Source organism: Megalopta genalis, chromosome 6 (genome assembly GCF_051020955.1).
Source record: "Megalopta genalis isolate 19385.01 chromosome 6, iyMegGena1_principal, whole genome shotgun sequence".
In the NCBI taxonomy this organism is placed as follows: domain Eukaryota; kingdom Metazoa; phylum Arthropoda; class Insecta; order Hymenoptera; family Halictidae; genus Megalopta; species Megalopta genalis.
This window is the reverse complement of record NC_135018.1, coordinates 17,572,688-17,598,167: the sequence shown is the minus strand read 5'-3', so window position 1 is coordinate 17,598,167 and position 25,480 is coordinate 17,572,688. Positions and strand designations below refer to the sequence as shown.

The 25,480-nt window shown below is 42.4% G+C and overlaps 1 protein-coding gene across 2 annotated transcripts; it reads left to right on the top strand.

Moving 5' to 3' along the window:
- Positions 1-1,319: 1,319 nt before the first annotated feature.
- On the top strand, positions 1,320-24,419 carry cad (homeotic protein caudal). Of its 2 annotated transcripts, XM_076523371.1 has the most exons (4): positions 1,320-1,695; positions 1,783-2,515; positions 20,204-20,349; positions 20,752-24,419. In XM_076523371.1, the coding sequence occupies exons 2-4, from the start codon at positions 1,846-1,848 to the stop codon at positions 21,955-21,957; spliced, it is 2,022 nt and encodes a 673-aa protein (XP_076379486.1). In that variant the 5' UTR covers positions 1,320-1,695; positions 1,783-1,845; the 3' UTR covers positions 21,958-24,419. The 2 variants fall into 2 exon arrangements, with proteins under 2 accessions (XP_076379486.1, XP_033339693.2); XM_033483802.2 differs by having other exon boundaries at positions 1,320-2,515.
- Positions 24,420-25,480: the final 1,061 nt, after the last annotated feature.

Below are 25,480 nucleotides of genomic sequence, written 5' to 3'. Positions count from 1 at the left end.
AGAAAATAAGAGATAATAAATAATAAAATAAGAAATAGAGAAATAATCGTAAGAAATGGAGATTCTAATTTGTTTCCCTAATCCTAATACAATACAATAATAAATATTCGTCTAAAACATATTGGTACACGTATTGGGAACATTTACGTAGAAGATTAAAAATACTTAAAACATTAAAAACACCCCAGTGACATTCTCCCCCGATCGAAAATCTCTACAACTTAACCATTTGCATTCGTGCGGTAACACCGAGACGCTACTAAAAATTGTTATACGCGTTTAAAAATAACTTTTACATTGTCAAATTTCTTTCGATTAAAAAAAGAAAAACTGTTAAAAGCGCAACTGTGGCGCGAGTCGCAAGATTGACTGTCATACGCACAAAATGCAACGAGTCGTATGAAATTGAAATAACCGTGGGTCAGAAAACTATTTTCGGTTTAGAGTTAAAATGTTATCGAGAGCGAAGGGTTAAGCTCTGCAAGTTTTAAGAGTTAAGATGCAAGACTATTAAAACAAATTTACCGGACCTCCTGTATATACATAGATAAATAGTCAAGTTTCCTCGGAGTTCCAACAAGAAATCTGGTTCTCGCCGTGGGAAACGATGTCCCATTTTGTTTCGAAACTCGCTCGGGACACCGATCTTGCTTGGCTTTTCGTTCGCGTGCGACGGCTGTAACGTTCGCGCTTGAATTCTGACGTAAGCAAGACGCGACGTCGACGAGATTTTCGGGAAAATATTTTGCGAACGGAACACACAGTCGCGTGTTCGCGGTTGATTAAATTCCTGCGAACACATCGATTCGTCTGCCTATCGAGGGCGAGATCGCGATTGAACGCGCGAACGACGCGTTTCTCCCGATAGGACAGAACGATACGGCGGCGATACGGCGGCGATACGGACGCGATTCGGCTGAACTCGGCGGGGCTCGGGCCGGCCGGCGTCGGTTCGGTTCGCCGGCGGAGCGACGGTGTTTACGCGCCGCTTGACAAGAAACAAGGAACAGGTCGTGCACGTATTTTCGCGAGGGGAGGGGAAACAAGTAAAACGCGACAAGTGCGAAAAATGTTGTCCATTCCGAGGCTTTAACACGGTGAAACGCGTCTACGGGGGCGTGAGAGCCGCCTTCCTCGCATTCTTTTATCAGCTCGCGATATCTCTGGCTGTCGGAGTTGCGCTCGAGCGCCATTACGGGCATGGAACACGGAGGCCGGCGTCGATTGGCCGAGCGGTGCCATTGGTGGGGGGCATGGCGGAGCGGTAGGCGGAGGCAACGTCCGCCGGGGTATGACTACTACCCTCCGTAGTCGCAGTTCGGTAAACAGTCTTCCTCTGAACATCGAAGGGCCATCACCACCGGGAACTCTGCAGTCTTCGCGCAGTCTCGCCTTCAGTTTTCGCGGTTTCAGCAAATATCAGTGCTGCTTGGTGCCACGTGAATCAGGAAGCAAACATCCTTCGTTTTGGTGACTGTGAAATTGGGTAGCGTTGTCCAAGCAAGAACGCACACGGTTTCGCAGGCACTCAGTCGATGTTGGAGGACCTGTGACGTTTGCCGATCCTAGTGGTAAACAAGACGAACGACGCGCTCGTTCGTATTGTCCGGATCCTCCTAAAGCGCGTGCTTCCAACGAAAGGTCGGATTCATCCGTGTCGGGGGCGACTAGTCAGACCTGCACCGACGCCCTTACGTGAGATTCATGAACGCAATGGCTAACGTCAGTGGCATCAGCAGCATGGTCTCGTACTATAACACGCTCTCGATGTTCCGACAACAGCCGGTACCGCAGCAGTCCGCCGAACAGCAGCAGCTGGTGCAGCAGATCCAGCAGCAAGGGCAGATGCAACAGGCACAGCAACACGCGGCCGTGACGCCTGCCGACGGCGGGCAACAATATTGGTACGGATACGCCCCCGGGCCTCATCCGCAAGTGGCCCACCATCAGCAAGCGGTCAGTGCCCAGCAGTATTTGGAGCACGCTGAGGTTCTGCCCGCTTGGACACATCACGCTGCGCATCACTATACGCAGCTCCAGTATCAGCACCACCAGGCCTACCAGCAACCACCGCAACAACAGCAACCGCAGCAGCCACCGCAACAACAACCAACGCCGCAGCAACCACCGCACCAAATTCAACATCAGCAACAACCGGCCCAGATCCCCGGGGTTGTTGCCGATTGGAACGGGAACGCGGGCAACGCCGCGCTCGGAGCCGGAGAAACTAGTCCGCCGGTCAACGCGAGCGCGGCGAACAGCCCCGAAACGCCGGTCACCTCCCCGCCAACCAACAACACCCCGGGGAAGATCACCAATAGCAATAGCAACGGCACTAACCCCACAAACACTGGCAATACCGGCAACAACAACACACACCCGAACAATATAAGCCACGCCGGTAATAACACTAGCAGCAACGAGACCGCGAATCCTAGTGCGATGAGACCCGCGCAGATTCGGAGTCCCTTCGAGTGGATGAAGAAGACTTCATACCAGAGCCAGCCCAATCCTGGTGAGTTTGATTTCTTCAGCTTTTCTATATTTTCTGTGAATGTTCTCAATGTTCTCCGCTTTCCACGTGTACACGGTCCAACGTACCGCGAAGTCCGAGTACAGTGAATTCTTCTCGATCGATCGCTCGGTTCGCGCACAACAGTGAATAATTTTGGAAGAGAAGACACGATTATTTTGAGCCTTGCTTACCAATACCGGCGAGTTCTCTTCGAGTAGCAACATCGGAGGATAAGATCTTAGAACACGTTCGCGCGTTAATCGAGCCGAAAGAAAGTACGTTCTTCCGCCGGCGTGGTGTGGAACTTCTATCCTCCTTCACCGCTACTGTACACAAGGCGATGGAACTTGGTCCTCGATAAACGAATTTGCGACAAGCGGTGTGATCGATGGATCGATTTGAAAGGTTTTTCTCGGTAATGCCCGATAAGGTTCTTCCGGCGACGATCCGGCAAAACAATCGACCGCGATCTCTCGGTATCGTTCATCGGCGAACGAAAACGCGTCTCCCATTCATGGCCGGAATCCGTGATTTATAGCACGCAGCGAACAGACGAATTGAAATGTTCTTCGCATGTTTTGATCGGATCGCTGACTCGAGTATATGTGATACGTACATCGTGTTCGCGGGCCCGTAAACGAACACTGATCGAGGACGGTTGGTTCCGTGTATCAATATACCCCGTACTTAGAACGCGGATCGTGTTTGTTCCCTGTAATTGCGCTGACTTTGCCGGTTATAGAAGCGCTCGGGATAAATCGATTTGAAACAGTAAACAGAGCACAAATATTTGTATCTTGCTCGTGTGATACGGAACTTGGCAAATCGACGATGTTACCACAAATTACTTTCGGGAATTAAAGACGGATTCTCGAGGTCATTCGAAGCAACATTTTCCTTGGCGAAAATGCAGTCCGCGGCGTTGTTTACAAGTTATTAACGATTAACAGTGACCAATGAGAAGCGAGAGTTCCGTTTATTGGGTCGGCCGTCTCGCGCCAGACGATCTTGCCTCTCTCATTGGTTAATAATTCGTAAACGAAGCCGCGGATTGCATTTTCGCGAAGGGAAAGTTACTTCAAGTGACCGCAGGAACCCTTCATTTCCCGGAAGTAACATAATTTTTGGACCCCCTGTATATTTCAAATGCTATTTCCATCCGAAACTACTAGTTCCACCCGAAAATCGATCCTTGTTACGGGCAAGATGACCTGATACAGGACAAAAACACCTGTTATCGACCTGTTTCTCGACCTCTATCGGGTCGAGACGAGATTCCTGGAAAAAAATTGGAGACAAAAAGACACGTTTTCGAATCACAGCATTTTAAGAGATCGCGAACATTTTCGGGAAACCCGAACGTTTTTAGGAATCCCGAACATTTTTAGGATTTCCGGACAATCTCGGAAAAACCGAGAGTTTCAAGATCCCGTCACGATCTCGAAATTCATTCTCATTCCCGCCCCGAACCGCTCTCGCACACATTTAGTATAACCACCGTTTTAAAGAAAATTGTTTTTGCCATATTTGGTATTACATGAGAGGACAAAGATATTTACAGTCTATACATAAGAAATTCTCTCCAGTTTTTCTTCAGCTTGCAAACAAAATTGGGCAATTTGGGAAAAGGAGATACGATTATTCGAGCCTCGCGAGTCATTTTTATAGTCGCCGATTATCGGCGATTATAAAAACAAGGTGCGAGGCTCGAATAATCGCATCTCTTCTTCAAAAACTGTCCATTTTTGTTTGCAAGCTGATGGAAAACTAGGGAGAATTTACTATACCATTTCAAAAATCTATTTCTCCTCCGGTTACAAGTGGGTCGTAGGTCATAAAGGTGTTCGATTTATCCGCGGCAATCGATTAATCAAAATCGTTTCGTTCGATTAATCAAAAGGAAAAAAAAGAATTATATCCGTGTAAATGATTCCAGAGTAAAAGAATGCTCCCGCCGTGTACACAGAACGAAGAGAAATGAAATTAGTTAAAGAGAGAGAGAGAGAATCCGAAAATTATCTCTAATATAATAATTGAGCCGTTTATTTTGAAAGTGGCATAAGTCACTTTGTTTTTAAGTCGATATAATTAAGGGTTTGCGTTTCAACACGTTTCAAAATATGGATGCTAACTTTCGAGAAGATTTACTTCTATTTGTTATCTTAGGATACTGATATTTTTCTCGGTATAAATAATTTCGTATAAACATTAAAAAATCACCACTTTTCATTACGGTAAAGTGACTCTTATGCCACTTCCAAAATAAACGGCTCAATTATCCGAAATATTATCTCTAATATTGTTGTAAAGTAAACGAAATATTAGACGCGCGCGCGCGCGTCGATTTGAAACTCGACAGTCCGATTATACGTCCTTGGAATCAAACATGATACGACATTTCTCGGTCATCATTATCGATATAGCTTCGATTCGCGTGTTTACACTCGATCATAATCGTCGAGCTTGACATCGTTAGTGTTCAACTTTCCCCATGCTTTTGTATCGACGATTCGCGGACACTTCTAAATCCGTTGGCTGTACGTGTAGCACCGTTAAATCAAAACACCGGTAATTCGTTTAAATTGTCCGTTGGTCGACGAAGGTCGTGTCTCGTACTTTCGTTAGGCTAATCGTAAGAGGACGTTGGTTTTGAAAATATCGTGAATTCGATTCGATCCGATTCGGGTTAACGCTAAACCTACCAAGCTGTAATACTAACTGGCATATGAGCCGTTTATTTTGAAAGTGGCATAAGTCACTTTGTTTTTAAGTCAATATATTTAAGGGTTTGCGTTTTAACACGTTTAAAAATATGGATGCTAACCTTCGAGAAGATTTACTTGTATTTGTTATCTCAGGATACTGATATTTTTCTCAGTATAAATAATTTTGTATAAACGTTAAATATCACCACTTTTCATTACGGTAAAGTGACTTATGCCACTTTCAAAATAAACGGCTCATATGTACTGCTTCGCAAAAGTGAGAAAACCGAATTTATTTGGAATTCGTCAAGTTTTTATTATAAAACTTGCTCCAATAATATAACTTGTTCAAGCGTTTTCCACGAAAGAGTCTCGGAACTGTGCAGAATTGCGAAATAAGAAAGCGGTCACTTTGACCGCGGCAGGTTTAGTGTTAAATGTCCAACGCAACAAACAATTGCCAATATTCAAGTAATATTAAAACAACAGCAAACTGCATCAAATATGAAATTTAAATACAATATTCGAGAAAGGACAAATCGAAAGTTGCCTTTTTTATTTATTACAGCTATTTGCTTGTGCTAATTTCATGAAGTATTTCTCAACCGAAAATATGCTGAATTTCTTTCGCGGCGATTATGTAGGAGAGCCGAGGCAACTGTGTATTCTCAAAAAATATTTTAAACGTTCCACCATGTTCGGAAGATCGCGAATATGACGTTATAAGTGGTTTTAGAAATTTTGCGTTTTTCGGGAAATTATGGATAGGATTTCTTAACACTAAACCTACCAAACAGCAATACTAACTGGCATGTACTGCTTCACAAAAGTGAGAAGACCGAATTTATTTGGTATTTGTAAAGTTTTTATCATAAAACTTGCTCCAATGATATAACTTGTTTAAGCGTTTTCCACGAAAGAGTCTTGGAACTATGCAAAATTGCGAAATTGGTCACTTTGACCGCGGTAGGTTTAGCGTTAAACTTTTCATTACGGTAAAGTGACTTATGCCACTTTCAAAATAAACGGCTCATACGTACTGCTGCACAAAAGTGAGAAGACCGAATTTATTTAGAATTCGTCAACTTTTTATTATAAAACTTGCTCCAATAATATAACTTATTCAAGCGTTTTCCACGAAAGAGTCTTGGAACTATGCAAAATTGCGAAATTGGTCACTTTGAGCGCGGTAGGTTTAGCGTTAAACTTTTCATTACGGTAAAGTGACTTATGCCACTTTCAAAATAAACAGCTCATACGTACTCCTTCACAAAAGTGAGAAGACCGAATTTATTTAGAATTCGTCAGCTTTTTATTATAAAACTTGTTCCAATAATATAACTTATTCAAGCGTTTTCCACGAAAGAGTCTTGGAACTATGCAAAATTGCGAAATTGGTCACTTTGACCGCGGTAGGTTTAGCGTTAAACTTTTCATTACGGTAAAGTGACTTATGCCACTTTCAAAATAAACGGCTCATACGTACTGCTTTACAAAAGTGAGAAGACCGAATTTATTTAGAATTCGTCAACTTTTTATTATAAAACTTGCTCCAATAATATAACTTATTCAAGCGTTTTCCACGAAAGAGTCTTGGAACTATGCAAAATTGCGAAATTGGTCACTTTGACCGCGGTAGGTTTAGCATTAAACTTTTCATTACGGTAAAGTGACTTATGCCACTTTCAAAATAAACGGCTCATACGTACTGCTTCACAAAAGTGAGAAGACCGAATTTATTTAGAATTCGTCAACTTTTTATTATAAAACTTGCTCCAATAATATAACTCGTTCAAGCGTTCAAGTCTCGGAACTATGCAGAATTGCGAAATAAGAAAGCGGTCACTTTGACCGCGGCAGGTTTAGCGTTAAAAACGTCGTAGATGAAACGCGTTAGTTGGGGGGGGGGCGCGGGGGTGTATGTGGTTGGCGTACATCGGGCTCGGTTGTAAACGCGTCTCCGCGGTCTAGATACGGTGGAACAATGCAAACACGGTAACAGACGAGCAAACATCTAATTGCTCTCAAATATTTGTGAGATAATCTCCGTTCTCTCTTGCTGTCGTCTCGATGTTCGGTCGGTCCAACCGAAGAGCCTGAATCGCCCGGAGTATACCTAATTTCGAAAGAAATCGGTCCCGCGATAACGAACGAGGACGGTTCATTACTCGAGTGCGCGAGTAATCTTCGAGAACGGGCCGATTGAAATTGTTATATCACGGGTACCTGGCAAAAGCACGGTATTACAGTAACAGGAAAATAAGTATGATTTCGCGTGATTTGGAAACGCGGCGAAGGCAAGAGAGAGAGAGAGAGAGAGAGAGAGAGAGAGAGAGAGAGAGAGAGAGAGCAAGAACTCTCGATGGACGCGGAAGCAGGTATTTTCATTCGGATTACACTGTCGCTAAAAATAAAGTTGTTGCATTCGAGAGGTACGCGCAACAGCCTCGATCTCGAAACTTGCGGATTGGATTACAATGTATCGAGGAATATATATTTCGAAAGTACGGGGAAGGCACACGATTTATAGCGAGAAATTAACGCGTACAAATTGCCGATCCTTCGTTCACAGATCCGCCCCGAACCTGGGCGGCTCGCGTCTTTCCTGATTTATGCGGACTTTGATGGTTTCGGTAAATCATCCCGCCGCGTGTTAATTCACAGTTTGAACTTGGTGTTGGTATTCGTGCATTGCGAAAGATTTACGGCTTGGAAAACCGTGATGTAATTTGTGAGGGAATCTGGCCATTTTATGGGAGAAACGAAAAGAACCGTGCTCTGGCTCGTAGTTAATCCCGGAGATCGCTGTTACAGTGTTCGGATTATGGAATCGTGTGTACAGTGCACATTGTACACAGTCCGTAAATACATTTGCCCGGGCCGCTGTTGAGAAATCGTGGCGTCGATACGTTGGGTTCGAACAGCGTTGATCGTGATTTTATAATTTCCATCTGCAGCGACGGAACCTCCGTTCGAATGGGGGAAAATCCGGCCCTTTCGGCGAGTCGCAACAACAACATCGGCAACGAACAGCTACGCACATGCGGATGCTTGTGAAACATGCATAAATAAGTTATGCAGTGTCTTGTGCAGTAGCCATGTATGTTTTCCACTGTTGCAGCGTGCAACATTACAGGGAATTGCAACGGGAACGAGAGCCAAGCGATTCACGAGCTCTGCACCCTCGATGCCTTTGGTACGATCATTACTATTACCGTTCGATCACCGTAACACGCAGGGTGTCCAAAAAAAGTCGTCTAATGTTCCCATCGGAAAATTAGGGATTTCTAAGGTAAAATTGCCCTAGTCCCGAGGAAAAAGTTGCTTACAAATCGGCCGAGGAATTTCTCATTTCCCGTTCGCGAATGACTTTTCGGACACCCCGTGTATACGGTGATGTTCGCATGCGTCGATGTCTTTGAATTGCTGTACCAGTCGCTGAAGCATGCAAATATTTGGTAGCTAGGCAATTGAAAATTCTTCGATCGCTGTAGATACTACTATTACACGCGAAGCTGGACCTGCACGTTTGCATAAACTTTCCAATTAATCGATGCGACGATACGCTTTGCATAACGAATTGTGCTCGATTTCATTCGACGATTGCGCTCGTTTATGCAAATTCATTTTCAGAAAATATACAATACCATTCGACCCCGCAACAGCGTACAGCACCAAAAAACCGTGCGACGCCGTTGCAAAGCGGCAACAATTGAACGAGCCCGTCGAATCGGTTGCAACTTATTCAAATTATTAAGAGAATACGTTCCTTGCAATTATCGCGTACAATTCTATAAAAATCCGTGGTATAGCAACAACGTTCCGCTCGATTGCAATTTTCAGTTTGAGACAATTCAGTTTTCTTTTTTCTTTTTTTTTCTAACAACGACACCGCGAATCGAACGAAAGCTTCTGCCGAAATAGAATAACCGAAGACGGATGCAAAACGATCCGGTAAATTTGCCCGGTAAATTCGCGGCAAAGCGACGCGGAAGGAACGATCGTGTTCAGTGTGTTTGGTAGCGGCGGTCGTTTAAACTTGAAACTTGTCTCGCTCTTTGGTTTCCCTTTTCCGCCGCTCGGTTTGTCAGTTTCGCCCGTGTTTCTCTTTCTTCTACTGTTTCGCGACCGTGCGACCCTCCGATACCTTCTAGCGGCTATTATCTGCATTTTATGGTTATATTGCAGGCAGCCGCTGCCTCGTATAACGGGCGACCTCATACGAGTCAGAATACGTATTACAATTTCGTGATGAGAGCGAGAGAGAGAGCGAGAGAGAGCGAAAGAGAGTGAGAGAGAGTGAGAGAGAGTGAGAGAGAGTGAGAGAGAGCGAGAGAGAAAGAGAGTGAGAGAGAGAGCGAGAGAGAAAAAGAGCGAGAGAGAAAGAGAGCGTGAGAGAAAGAGAGCGTGAGAGAAAGAGAGCGTGAGAGAAAGAGAGCGAGAGAGAAAGAGAGCGTGAGAGAAAGAGAGCGTGAGAGAAAGAGCGAGAGAGAAAGAGCGAGAGAGAAAGAGAGTGAGAGAGAAAGAGAGTGAGAGAGAAAGAGAGTGAGAGAGAAAGAGAGTGAGAGAGAAAGAGAGTGAGAGAGAAAGAGAGTGAGAGAGAAAGAGCGAGAGAGAAAGAGCGAGAGAGAAAGAGCGAGAGAGAAAGAGCGAGAGAGAAAGAGCGAGAGAGAAAGAGCGAGATAGAAAGAGCGAGAGAGAAAGAGCGAGAGAGAAAGAGAGTGAGAGAGAAAGAGCGAGAGAGAAAGAGCGAGAGAGAAAGAGAGTGAGAGAGAGAGCGAGAGAGAAAAAGAGCGAGAGAGAAAGAGAGCGAGAGAGAAAGAGAGCGTGAGAGAGAGCGAGAGAGAGAGAGAGAGAGAGAGAGAGAGAAAGAGCGAGAGCGAAAGAGAGCGAGAGAGAAAGAGAGCGAGAGAAAGAGAGCGCTCTCGTCATCCTCTCTAGAACGAGAGAGAGAGGGTATTCTTGCTCTCGACGCGCGCAATTTTTGCTTGGCATTATTGGTCGGTGTGTTGCTTGGAACGACCGCGATTCCTTGCTCCTTTGCTCGCCGTAATGGTGGCACGCGATTTCTCTCCCGGTTTTATTGCCGGCGCCATTTTGGTTGCCTTTGGCTCTGAGAAACTGTTGATCACGATCGAAGCAAAGACGTCAGCCTACCGTGTGTGACCAGTCAACCGGAACCAGGGCGCACAAGTTTTCCTGTTTTGCACGTACAGTAAATCTTGCATAATTTTCCTTCAGCTTGTGAACGAAAATGGACGACTATTGGGATCGTAAAGGTACGATTATTCGAGCCTCGAGGCTCATTTTTATAATCTCCGATTAGTGAACAATTATGAAAACGAGGCGTTTTTGTTTACTTCAGCTTCGTTGAGCTGACAGAAAATTAGGGAGAATTTATTGAATCTCGCTAAACAAATCTTGAAAAATTAATCCGTCAAACGATAAACCGGCCGATAACTTTCGCCTAACGGTGTTTCCTTTGCCAATCTAAAATTTCTCTAAAAAAATGCAACTTTATGCGAAGAACGTGTCGCTTCTCGCCGTTCCAGGTTCTATCTGGTTGTGTGACAAGTCCGTTCGCGCGTTTCCTTGTAAGAAAATATATGTACTACTGTGCTGCCGTCGACGCGCGAACAAAAACATTTTGACAAAATTAAAAAGAATCGATTTCTTACACCTGGGGGGGAAACAAGGAAAATTACACTAATTCAAAGCGATAAATTATACATGGATTTTAAGATATAATCCCGTGGAGTTCTTTCTATGCGACCTAGCTTAAATAAAAGCTGGAAGTGTCTACTTTGAGACAGGATAGAGATTAGGTTGCAATAGAACGACGAGATCATTTTGACAAAATTCAAAACAACCGATCTCTTACAGCTGGGAAAAGGCAAGGAAAATGATACTAATTCAAAGCGTTGATTTTAAGATTTATAGCCTGGCTTAAATGGAAGCTGAAAGTGTCTATTTTCAAACAGGGTAGCTTAGGTTGAAATTGTCTGTGTATTGTATATGTCGCGTCGACGTCTGCACGGTACTATATCTTCCTGCAGGAAAACACGATCGGACTTATTGAACAACCTAAAGGTTTGAATAAAGTTAGTTTACGAATGCAGAAGTTTCCATCTGGAGCGAATTACTGCTTACTGCAGGTTTAGCGACGCGGAAAAATTAACGGCTGCGAAATGTTCCCGAAGAGCCGCTGCAATTACGGTCGTAAAACTAGTGGAGACTGTTTGTCTTATCACATTTCGCTCTCGAGAAGGAATGGTCACGTTTAGAACAAAATGGGCCTCTCAACCTGGTGTCCCATGCGCGACCCTTTTACTTTGCTTATTATTCGCTTCTGACCCGCGCGTCGCCAAGGACGGACAATTGTGTGTCGGTCGGACAAATGTCGTCCTCTCATTGTAGCTGTCGTGAGATAGTAGGATAATGAGCCGATGGTGTCGGATGGATCAGGTACTCTCCAGGTACTTGACGCACTGGTCGTATATCTACAGAGGAAATCCAAATTTTAGGGTACGCCCGTCATTATTTATATGCCTCGATTGTTCAGGTATGCGCTCGGAGTAATTTATACACCCTCGGCCATAAGTCACTCCAATTTCTTACGACCGTATAACTACCGAGAATTCTAATCACACGCCGTTTATTATGCAATAATGATTTTAAAACTGCACTGAACGAAATGAACTTTCTGGTTAGATGACAGAGGGACTAGTATACCAAGCAATGACTAAAATGCTTTTTCTTTCAATTTATTCATCTATTATTATAATTATATTATTATTATTATATATTATTATATATTATATTATATATATTATTATATATTATATTATATATATATTATTATATATTATATTATATATATATTATATATTATATTATATATATATTATTATTATATTATTATTCATCTATTACTTGAAATGATGAACAAAATTTTAAAAACCTTTTTTAACTGTTCCATCCGAGCCTATAACGAAAATTTAAAAAAGAATCTTTCGCAGATCTCGATAACTTGTATGCGTGCTGAAAATTTGATCGAAGTCGGTTAATCGAGAGTCGCGCTACTGGTGTTGAAAGATTGGAGAAAACTGCGGATTTCTTACAGTTGTCGGTCAATATCGTGACAAAACCGTAATTTTGCTGATTTTTAATCAATAAAAGCTCCATGAAAACGTCAACCGACGCATATAACTTATCAAGATCGGCGAAAGACATTTCTTAAGTTTTCGTTACAGACTCGGATAAAAAAATTAAGAAATAAGAGATTTTATATTTTCTTTTGGCATGCCAAATAATAGGAAAATTGTCACAAAATAGTTAAGTCATTGTCTGGTCTAGTACACTAGTCCCTCTATCACCTAAAAAGGATTCAAGTCATGTAGTGCAGTTTTAACAGATTTATTGCGTTTCAAAAGGTGTACGGTGACAATTTTACAAGGGTTTGTATGTACAGTCGACAAGGTGTCACCAGAACAAATTATGGAATTATGTTCTACAATGAAGTTTGTCTCGTTGCCACTAATGTCCGAAATAAGAGGATCACTTTCACGATTTTACAATAGTCTCCATAAATCACATTGGGATCGATAATCCGCACGCTTAGGTAGCAATATATCGATAAATTTCAGTTTACTCTCTGTTTGGACACGTACTTAGTAGCTTTTACGGTCCGATTGTTTTACTTCCACGCCTTCATGGTAAACGGACTTTTAGGGCTCGTGTCGCGCTCGCTTGCAGGTATATTTGGTTGCAAGTGGATTAAAAAGAAGCATTTTAATTATCGTCTAGTAGGCTAACCTTTCTATCGTCTAAAAAAGATTCAATTTTATAATTTAGTTTTATAAAAGCGTTGTTGCGTTTGAATAGTTGTGCCAATCATTCTGCGACTCGCTGCAGACGTTTGCTCTTTTTATAGAAATTGCATAATAAACGATCGTGTGCAATCGTGGCTCGAAACTGACCAACGGGTTAAATGCCGCATCGATAACGTCATGCGTGTCACTAATTATTTACTAGTTTTCAACGTTCATTTTCGTTGTAATATTATCGATCGAACTGAATTTTACTAGGACTTTTACAATGCGAAAGGGTTGAAATGCCATTCGCTATGATAAATTTTAGCTTTCCAGTTTCAATCTAGTCGATCAAATTGCAGATTCCGAAGAAATTTTTAGGGATGATTTTCGGCGCGTAGCTTGTTGACGAAGGATCGTGTTCGAATTTCTTCAACTTTCTGTTTTCGCATGCACCCGACGAGCGACTCCGCTAGTTTTCAGAATCGTTCGCGACATTTGCGAATTGATAATCTTCTCGGTATCTCCTAGCATCGCGATAAGTATGGCGCGTAAAGCTGATAGTGTTCTTTCGCGGCTCGTTTTCCACTTTGTAGTCGATCGCTGGAATTCGTTTAATTTGTCGAATTTTTTTATTCGAGGTAGGTTCGATTATCCGAGTTCAAGAAAATTTTTTAGATGTTGCTTTTCCGGTGTCTATCGTAGATTCCACGCTGCCGGCCAATCTTGGCTATATCTTCGAAGGCTGAATCACTATTTAACCCCTTGACGTGCCATTTCCTTCGCAGTTACTGCTACTCGCAGTCGATTACAATAATTTCTTAGAAGGGAACGAAAATTGATGTTTATCGTGTGCCCAAATTTACTGGAATGCTTAATTAATATAATATTATATAATAATGCTTAATTATTATATATTACATTAATAATGCTTATGACAAGTGATTCGAATTTTATTCCAATTTTGATGGACAGAATAACATCTATACTCGATAAATTATTACTAGAAATTTGTATCACAAGTCGGAGTCATCGAAGTACGGCAAGGGGCTAATAAGAAGCAACAAAAGTTCGACTTGAAAAAAGTTTTTTCGTGCGGTTTAAAGGTCTCCCTTTACGCACAAATTCTAGCTCGATATAACTTTTAGTTCTGTCTAAAGAGATTAAAAGGGAAACATTTCATTTTCACGTTGTTACACAAGAATCCCCCCTAAATCGCCTAGCTCCGTCGATCTATTTTTAAGATCAATTTTGCATTGGTTTTTCATCGATCGAATCGGGTGCAGTTTCTTCCGGCAAGTTGTTCTAGAACGTGGGAAATTTATGAATACGTTTCACTAGCATATTTTAACCTAAATCGTAAAAGAGAAGAAGTATTCTTGTTGTAAGTTGTAAAATTGCCATTTCCTTATGACGTGTACACACGTCGCTCGCAGTCAATAGGTGAACGGGAAATCGGATGTCCGTTGAAACAATTGAACGCGAGCCACCCTCGACGGCGAATCACGAGTCGCGAGTCGCGCACCGTTCGTTTCTTCTCGCGGAACGTGCATCGGGACACTTGATATGCGATATACAAATGTTTCGGGGCACAATAGAGGTAATTGTGAAGCCGGTGACGAATGGCACCCAGGCGGGTTACAGTTACAGTTATAGAGAAGCATCGCGGAATCAGCCTGCTCGGAATCGCCGCGGTTGGCGTGGGCGTCGAAGGGCGTCGAAGGGTGATTGTGGGTGACTGAGGGTGACGGAGGTTGACGAGGGCGTCGCAGAGCCGCAGGAAAACCGGGGCACGCTCTTTCGCCATTTCGCGCGGTGAAATGGAAGAGCAAACGCTATAATGGGGTGCCAACGAGTCCCTGGAGTCCAGTTTCTTTGCACCCCGCTCGCGCCTCTGGTTACTTCGCTACTTCTCTCTCTCTCTCTCTTTCTCTCTTTCTCTCTCTTTCTCTCTCTCTTGCTTATCCTGCCACGCAAAATATTCCTAGATTTTTCTTCCTTCTCGCTCGGGTGCCTACACCCCGAGAAGGGAGAAATGGCAGGCGAAATCACGTTCTCCTCTCTCTCTCTCTCTCTCTCTCTTTCTCTCTTTCTCTTTGTTTCTTTGTTTCTCTCTCTCTTTCTCTCTTTCTCTTTGTTTCTTTGTTTCTCTCTCTCTTTCTCTCTTTGTCTCTCTCTCTCTCTTTCTCTGTCTCTCTCTTTCTCTCTTTGTTTCTCTCTCTCTTTCTCTGTCTCTCTCTCTTTCTCTCTTTGTTTCTCTCTCTCTTTCTCTCTTTCTCTCTTTGTCTCTCTCTCTCTCTCTCTCTCTCTCTCTCTCTCTCGATTGATCTAAAAACAGAGAGAACGGTATAAAGACGTAGTTAGCTAGAAGAGCGACTTCCACTCGAAGACACGCGTCGATTCCCTCTCATTTTCACTTGGACTCGATGCAACAATTCCGCTATTGAGACTGACGGATCGCGCGGTCGACAAGGTAACGGTCGGATAATCATAGATGCGAGTCTCGATATGAGAGAGATGAAAAGGACCGACGGTAATCCTTGCCGACTCCGCACAGCCGCGGTCATTGTCGAGAGCCGACAGCGTCGTCGACGTGGGACGCCGGGACGCGATTCTTTCCTTCGATCGATGCCCGAATCCGCGGGGATTGCGCGCCGGTTTTTCGGATCGAGAAGATCCGGAGCAGCTCGGCTGAAAATCCTGGCCACCGTAACCCGCGCACGTTTTCTTTATCCCCCTCCGTTGTTGAACGCTTTCCAACGAAACGCCTCGCAAAATGAGAATATACACGCATTCGCGAAATTCGGCCGCGCGTCACGAAATTATCGTCGTCGGCTCGGCTTAATGTTTCTACGCGAGTAGGAAGAGATCTCTGTCGCAATGAAAGTTGTGCCGCGCGTCGTCGTAGGGTTTGGAATTTTTTTGATTCGATGACAATCTTCAAAGATAAAATGTCTGTCGATAAGATTTAATGATCTTTTGTGTTTGTTTACGTGCATGGGGCTTTTCAGCGACGATTATGCTTAGCATGGTAAATATTTGCCGCGCCGGCCGTACAGTGGTCCCGGGCGAGCTAATCTTTGGCAAAAAGATCAATATTACAATTTTAATTGATGGGAGATACGTTTTGCTCTATGAACTGGAAACCCGTTGTAATTAAATATAACGTTGTAAAGTTGACATTTTGTAATCGAGGTTTGTAGTATCTGATTTAGTTACACGGTTAGGAGCATTTAAATACTAATTTGTTCTATGGCTTGACTATGATCTTGTTTAATAGTGCCTACACTGAATAAAAAAAGTATTCGCACACATTTCGAAAAGCGATAACTTTATTGAAACTTCACTTGAATTTTTTTCAAACGGTAGAGGGACTAGTATACTAAGCAATGACTAAAATGCTCTTGTTTTTAAATTTTGCTGTTACTTGAAACGATAAAGAAACTTTAAGAACACTTTTTTTAACTTTTTCATCCGAGCCTATAACGAAAATTTAAAAAACGCCTTTCGTAGATCTCGATGATGTATATGCGTGCTAAAAATTTGATCGATGTCGATTAATCCAGAGTCGAGCTACAGGCGTCGAAAGTTTTTGGTCAAAATCGCGATAAAATTGCGATTTTTGTCATCTTTAATTTGTTGTAACCGATAACAACGTCAACCGATTTCGATCAAATTTTACAGCACTCGTATAAATTACCGAGATCTACGAAAGTCGGTTTTTTAAATTTTCGTTGTTGGTTCAGATAAAAAACACGAGTTTAAACATTTTTCTTGTCATTTCAAGTGATAGCAAAATTTAAAAAAAAGCATTTGGTCAGTATTCACTTTTCCACGTGTTAGAATATAAAGGTTTCCAAAGAGAGATATTTCTTTTAGAAAAAATGCTGGTCACCTCTATTTTTCGAACGTTAATATTTATATGGTATAGTAAGGTTATAGTATAGTAGATCGTTGAATTCGTCTCGTCACCAGCTAAAATATTATCGAGTCGAATATATATATTCGATTATATAACTACTATACTATAATAACTACTATACTACTATACTATACTATAAATATTTGTACTATAAATATTTATAGTATAGTAAGGTATAAATATTTTTAGTATGAATATTTATAGTATAGTAAGGTTATACTATTACTATACTATAAATATTTATAGTATAATAAGGTTATAGTATAGTATAGTAGTATAGTAGTTATATAGACGAATATATATATATATATAAAATATTTTAGCTGGTGACGAGACGAATTCAACGATCCACTACACTATAACCTTAAACCTTGAAACAACGCTAAAATAATTGAAACCGACGAATTCCAAGACCACCGTGGCGCGGCCGGTGGTTCGAAAATGGTCTACGACGCGAAGTTTTCGACGATCGTGACGTCGCGCGATTTGTCCGTGATGCTGCGATAGAATTGTCTGACCGTCGCGTCGCGTCGCGTCGCGTCGGGCTGCGATTCGCATATATCCGAGGAGAAAATTCGTACGATCGTACAACAAAGAGGAATGATCCTTTATCGCGAACGGTGTCGGTTCTACGTTACCAAATATCCAAGATAAAAAGATTCATAGTTTATATTTGCGCGAGGGATTAGAAAAATACGATACGTTTGCTTTCCGTGAAACCGGCTAGATTTATGGTCGCCGTTCGATCTTCCTCGGACGAATAGCGTTGCATATACCTGATCGTTTCCAGATTCCAACGAGTAGTGTACCGGCAACAGTGCCAGCCTTATTCCAGCATATTATCGTGCGAAAGGCGGAGAAGTGTTCGCGATAACGATCGACTTGCAATCTAAAGGCGAGCGAAAACGCAAAATTAGGTTGGTGCGTTAATATGCGATTGTTAATACGTCTATCGTTTCAACCGTTCGGACATGCTCGCTGAAATGTCCCTGATGTTAGGTTATGTGTCGGTATATTACCTGTGTACGTAAACGTTGTTTCGAGGCGGACGCGTGTTCCGCCACGCTTCGTGAAAACTATACACGGTGTTTCGTGGAAGCGACGGTTCGCGTTCTGTTCATTCTTCTTTCCTTTTTCGGTCCGTAACGTACGTTTCGATCGATCGGCAAATTCGCTACGTAAACCCGTGTTGCGTTCACGTGTCCGACTCTGACAGCATTTTTATGAAGTGTCGCGTGTGCGAACGCCGCGCAGGGTTCATCTTGTTCAAAGAAAACGAACAATAATAAAAATCGGTTGATCGTTCGGCGGTGCGAGGTACGGTAATCCCGGAGATTTCGGTGCCAGCCATGTTGGATCCACCTATGTGTATATGTATATATGTATACCATCGAAAAGTCTAAGGTCGAAGCTTATTCGTGAAGTCTCGAAGGCCTCGCGAGCACTCTTATCGAGGAGTGGTGGATTAACGTGCCCGCCTTTGATCTCGCCGGCCGGCCTTATCTAATCGTTTCCTTTCTCCCGTTCCGTCCCGTCCCGTCCCGTTCCTTTTCATCGGCCACCTCTCTCGGTCTCGCTCTCTCTCTCTCTCTCTCTCTCTCTCTTTCTCCCGTGCTCCGTTCGTCTCGCGCCGTCCCGTTCCTTCTCGTTTTCTATTTCGTATGTATATGCGTGTAATCGTCCTGAATGCCACGTTGAATTCACACCATCGCCCGATACGCTCGGCGGCGTCCTTTGCCATTTTTTTTTCACTTTTCCTCCCTCCCTCCCTCCCACCCTCGCATCAACCCCAGCCATGATGCCGCTCTCTTATTCGGTGGTGATATTTCTACTTTTCTTTTCTCTTTTTTTGGCGAACGTTCCAATTTGGAGAATGAACGAACGAATGAGCGAACGCTTTTCGCTCTCCTACTTTTTTTTCTCGCGGAAAGAATTTCTCGGTAATTCGTTCGAACGTTTCGGGAAAGAGTTCGTTACAGAATTATTCGGTTTGTTCTAAACGGAATGTTCTTCCGTTTTTTTTTTGTGAAACGAAAGAAAATAACAAATTTGTCGTGTACTTGATGCAAACATGTTTATTGTGGAATATAATGTTTGTCGTTGCTTGCGACTTCATGCCAGCGTAATGACAATTTGTAAATACCATTTTTGAAAAATAGGTTATATATTATATAACATATTAATATATTATAACATAATTATAATTAATATAATTAATATAATATAATAATTAATATATAACATAATTATAAAATATGTTATATATATATTGAAACTTGACACGACGTTGTCGGACAGCACCTTCCAGTAGACCTTATTAGGTCTAGTTTTGTAACATTGCTGCAAGTAAGTAGCCATGTATTTTGACGGGACGATTGAAAATCGGAACGCGTCAGTAACGAAAATCATTTTCCTTGGTAGCGTTAGAGTTAATGCAATAGTTTTAGTTGGACTTATACTGTTGTAGTCTATTTTAAACTATTTTAGACCGTCCCAGGACGTATCAGACCGTTCCATATTGTTTCATATTGTTTCATACTACTTTTTACTGCTTTTTACTGCTTTTTACTGCTTTCTACTGCTTTTTACTGCTTTTTACTGCTTTATACTGTTTCACACTGTTTCACACTGTTTCACACTGTATCACACTGTTTCACACTGTTTCACACTGTTTCACACTGTTTCACCCTGTTTCACCCTGTTTCACCCTGTTTCATCCTGTTTCACCCTGTTTCACCCTGTTTCACCCTGTTTCACCCTGTTTCACCCTGTTTCACCCTGTTTCACCCTGTTTCATCCTGTTTCATCCTGTTTCACACTGCTTTATACTGCTTTATACTGCTTTATACTGCTTTATACTGCTTTATAATGTTTCAGACTATTGCACACTGCTGGAGACTATTAGAGACTATTAGAGACTATTAGAGACTGTTGCAAACTGTTGCAGCCTATTGCAGACTGTTTTAGACTGTTTCAAACAGTTTTATACAATTTTGAACAGTTTCGAACAGTTTCGAACAGTTTCGAACAGTTTCGAACAGTTTCAGGAAGGCAGGCTTGTATGCCCGAATGTTTTTCAATCTCGTTTAGTTACTCTATTAATACCCTTGCGAGATGTATCCACGAATGGGATCGTCAAAACCGTTATCTCTTTGAAGCGTTATTGACAAGAGAATTAGAGTAGCAGATATTAAACGCGTAATAATGCCGAGCCTAGCCTTATCGTTGTCTTCTTCCTTTTTTTTTTTAGGCAAAACTCGAACAAAAGACAAATATAGAGTGGTCTACTCGGATCTACAGAGATTGGAGCTGGAAAAAGAGTTTCACTACAATCGTTACATTACGATGCGTCGCAAGTCCGAGCTCGCTGCCGCACTTATGCTTTCGGAACGTCAGGTGAGTGTTCCCGCAAAGATTAGGATAGGCGAATACAATACTTTGTTTCTGTAAATATGCTCGCGAGTTTTCCCCGGTTGTCAGTTCGTTTTTCCTCGATCGATGTGACTTTGATCGATCGCCGTCGCGGTTGAATCTTTCGCGAAACACCGTCGCGGCGAGCGACGTCTCAACGACGGTACATTATTTTTCCTAACGATCGCCAACGTCGTTCGTTTCGACGAGTCTTCGCAGTCGATTCCCTTCGTAGAAAAATATCGATTGCCCGAAAAGAAAGAACGGCCGAAGAAAAGAAAGAAACAAAAACGAACTGTTGAACCGGGGACCACGAAACGCGGCAATTACGGTACCCGAACGAAATACGGCGACTGTAAACGAATTCGTTGCTGTTATCCTGCACAGGTGAAGATCTGGTTCCAAAATCGACGGGCGAAGGAAAGAAAGCAGGCGAAGAAACGCGAGGAGATGGAGCAGAAAGAATCGAAGCCGGTCGAAGGAGCGCTTCCGAACACCACGATGGCTACCCTGACCCTTGGAGCAATGGGGACGATTGGAGGAATGGCAGCAGTGGGCGGAATACTTGACGGTATGATGCACAACGGCGGACCGCGGGCCCTGACCATCGGACACGCGACACACGCGTTAGCTTTGCCGCATGCAGCATCTTCTTTGCATCATACGCATCACACGCATCACACGCATCACACGCAGCCCACTCACCACACGCAGCCCACGCTCAACACGCAGCCCATGCTCCACACGCACCACACGCTCCCCACGCACCACACGCTCCCCACGCACCACACGCACCACACGCTCCCCACGCACCACACGCTCTCCACGCACCTCACGCACCCTACGCACCTCACGCATCCTACGCACCCTACGCACCTCACGAACTCCATGCATCCCACGCATCCCACGCATCCCACGCATACCACGCATACCACGCATCTTACGCATACCACGCATACCACGCATACCACGCATCCCACGCATACCACGCATCCCACGCATACCACGCATACCACGCATCCTACGCATCCTACGCATACCACGCATACCACGCATCCTACGCATACCACGCATACCACGCATCCTACGGATACCACGCATCCTACGGATATCACGCATCCTACGGATACCACGCATCCTACGGATACCACGCATACCACGCATCCTACGCATACCACGCATACCACGCATACCACGCATCCTACGCATACCACGCATACCACGCATCCCACGCATAACACGCATACCACGAATCCCACGCATACCACGCATCCCACGTATACCACGCATCCCACGTATACCACGCATCCCACGTATACCACGCATCCCTCGTATACCACGCATCCCACGTATACCACGCATCCCACGTATACCACGCATCCCACGTATACCACGCATCCCACGTATACCACGTATACCACGCATCCCACGTATACCACGCATACCACGCATAACACGCATAACACGCATAACACGCATACCACGTATTCCACGCATCTCACGCATCCCACGCATCCCACGCATTCCACGCATTCCACGCATTCCGTCCATCCTCATCAACATACCATCCCCCTCTCGGTACTAGGATTGTGATATGAAGAATCAGTTGTGGAAGTGTGGTCCAGCCTTGCTGGCTGACCTCGCAAGGTCTCTTTTTCTTCCTCTTTACTTCTTCTCTTTCCCCTCCTCATTCTTTTTCTTTATCTCTTTCTTGTTCTTTTTCTTTTTCTCCTTCTCCTCATTCTCATGCTTTTTCACTCTGTCACTCTTTCACTTCTTTCTCCTTTCTTCACTTTATGACCCGCGAAATTCACGGTAACGATCGCAAACGAATCGCAAACTAATAGCAAAAGATAGATATAGACAATTTTACTATAGACACAATTTACTGTATATAGACTCTGTAAATATCTTCGTCCTCTCATGTAATACTGAATTTAGCAAAGACCGTTTTCTTGAAAACGGTGGTGTTACTGGACGTGTGCGAGAGCGGGTCGGGACGTATAAACGAGAATGATTCTCGGGATCGTGACGGGATCTTGAAACTCTCGGGTTTTCCGAGATCGTCCGGGATTCCTAAAAATGTTCGGGTGTCCCGAAAATGTGATTTCCCGAAAATGGGATTTCTTCAAATGCTGTGATACGAAGACGCGTCTTTTCGCCTTCAATTTTTTTTCCCAGGAATCTCGTCCCGACCCGATAGAGGCATTTTTGCCCGTAACAAGAATAGGTTTTCGGGAATTCCAGAATTCTCGCACGCCTCTAGTAGTTTCGGATGGCAATAGATTTGAAATATACAGGGGGCCAAAAAATTATGTTACTTCCGGGAGATGAAGGGTTCCCGAGATCATTTGGAGTAACTTTTTCCTTAGCGAAAATGCAATCCGCGGCTTCGTTTGCGATTTATTAGCGCGAAAACAGTGACCAATACGAGGCGGCCGCGCCAATGAGCGGAACCGAGATTCGTGCGCGCGTCGAGCTCGCCTCTTATTGGTCGGTGTTTTTCGTTAATAACTCGTAAACAAAGCCGCGGATCGCATTTTCGCTGAGGAAAAAGTTACTTCGAATTACCTCGAATACCCACATTTTCGGATTGCGAGCATTTTTGTGATATCTTGTACATATACACATATTTCCTCGGCCAGGGGTGTGTCGACACTTATTTATTCCAAGGGGACGCCACAGTAAACTGTTTTATATATATTTTTTTAGACTTGTTATAGTGTACAAATTAGACGTGCTAAGGTGACCGACGTTGATTTTTTTCGGAGACTTGCGAAGCACTCCTCTATAGTTGAAATATTGTTGTTACGTGTATCATATAAGGGAACACTGTTTTCGATGCAACGACGACGGCGACTCAGCAAACTGTATCGAACGATTTTGTACGTATTTTCGAAACAATTCATTCATACCTACGCATTTAAACGAACGCGGTTAGTCAACGTAAAAAAAAATAGTGTCTATCGTGCAAACAGTTTTCCGTTTGTAGCGTCGTTGCAACACTTTTTCGAAGCTTTTAGAAATTTATATAAGTAGGATAAAACTTATGACGCTGGAACCCCTTGGCATCATATCATGTTGTTGATAGTCCTTTTTCGTACGACACCCGGGCCTTTCTTCGTTCTCCGAACGGATGATCGTGTTTCCATGCAATCGAGACGGCGGTATCGTTAAGAGAAAGAAGGAAAGAGAGAAAGACAGAGACGATCCACCGTACTTGCGAAACTTGATGCTTTAACGAGAATCTTTCCTTAATATTTTCATAGAGTGTGTCCCATTTAAGTCGATTCGGTCAAGTGTCTTTCGTTTGGAACGAAATTTGAACGGTTTTAGGGGACAGGAACGGTTTTATTAACCAAATAGTAATAAAATTTTTCTAAGTCGAGGATGTACACGAAGATCGATTTTATTTTTTCTTTAAATAGAATCGTATGTTTTTTTATTACATCTCAGTCGATCCAGCTTGTTATATATATATTCTCTTCATGAAAATACTAATTTGGATTTTTAACTATTTATTTGGATTTTTGATCTTTTACTATTCGGATTTTGGATCTTTTACCATTTGGATTTTAATATTTAGAGACAACGGTAAATCTTTGTATTCAGGCCGAACATTGTATTTTTAAACGCCAACTTTAGATAGATGAATGCTATCACTGTGCACTGTTAAGATTAAAATATCTTTTAAATTAATGATTTTTTGCAATAAATGGCTTGGTACTTGTATGAAAAGAACGACCATATGATCCCATTTAAAAAAAAGTAAACTCGACCTCCTATAAAAAGGTCCTGTTCAAATTTTGTTTGAAACATTTTTTCTTATCATCGACGGTTTCGAAGATGGTTGGAATTAAGTGGAACGATTTAAATGGGTCAGCCTGTATATATTTGTCGATAAGTAGATATTACAATTTACATGTTATTATAATAATTATGAATTATTAATACCAATAGAGCTCTTGAAATGTTAGTTGATCATTAAGTCTAGTATTATATTGATATGTGATAGCATTTTAAATTTACCAAATACACAATTTTATGTTCATGAATCCGAGATTTTTTATTTCATTTCGACCCGCGAATTCGACAATCCTGCTTCATTCGCGCTACAAGTAAAGAACAAACGATTACAGTGACAAAATTGATTGCCTTGAAAATTCAGAAGGAAAAGTTTTCAACCGCCGCTATCGCGTAGGGGGGACATCGGGACTGGTTTACAGAGCTTTTGCATCTCCAATTTTTATGAACAAACCGATGGTATTTTGTTAACTTGCTTTATATCAAAAGTTCATCTAGTCGTAATTTTTCCCACACTTATGTAGGTAGTGGTCCTAATTGACGAACATAATGGGACTAGTTGACAAAATATAAATAAAAACGATATTAACAAAAGTGATTTTATCCGCTTGTTAATATTACGTAAAATAAGATCGTATTAGGTTTATATATATCATCCGAGCCACAGTTACTCACAAAATTCAGCGTACTTTTGTTTCGATATGGATGATCGCAGGAGCACCATTTATTTTATTTATCGTAAAATTTATTTACACAGAGCTGGTCTACTCAACCCCATTAGTCAACTAGTCCCGGTCTCCCCTACTCTGACGTAACGAAATCATTCGAGCATTATTATATATATTATAAATATAATATATATATATAAATAAATATTATAATATAAATATATATATATATATATATATATACATTATAATATAAATATATATATATAATATACATATTATAATATAAATATATATATAATATACATATTATAATATAAATATATATATATAAATATTATAATGTAAAAATATATGTAATATATATATTATAAATATAATATATTATAAACTCGCGATAAAGACTCGAGCCGAAACAACAAGCAGGGTCGTACTCTTACACGGGTACCGATGTAAAAAAAAGTGTAACACGGTTCACGCATGTGGTCAGACCGCATAACCGATCCCGTCGAATCAGTGGGACGCACACCACCGATATCACGCGACGATGCGGCCTCTGTAGCCTGTGGTACAAGAGGCGACGAAGCTGCGAAGGTGGCAACGAGTCCCGCGGGAGCCCTCAACTTAACTACCAGATCGATGTC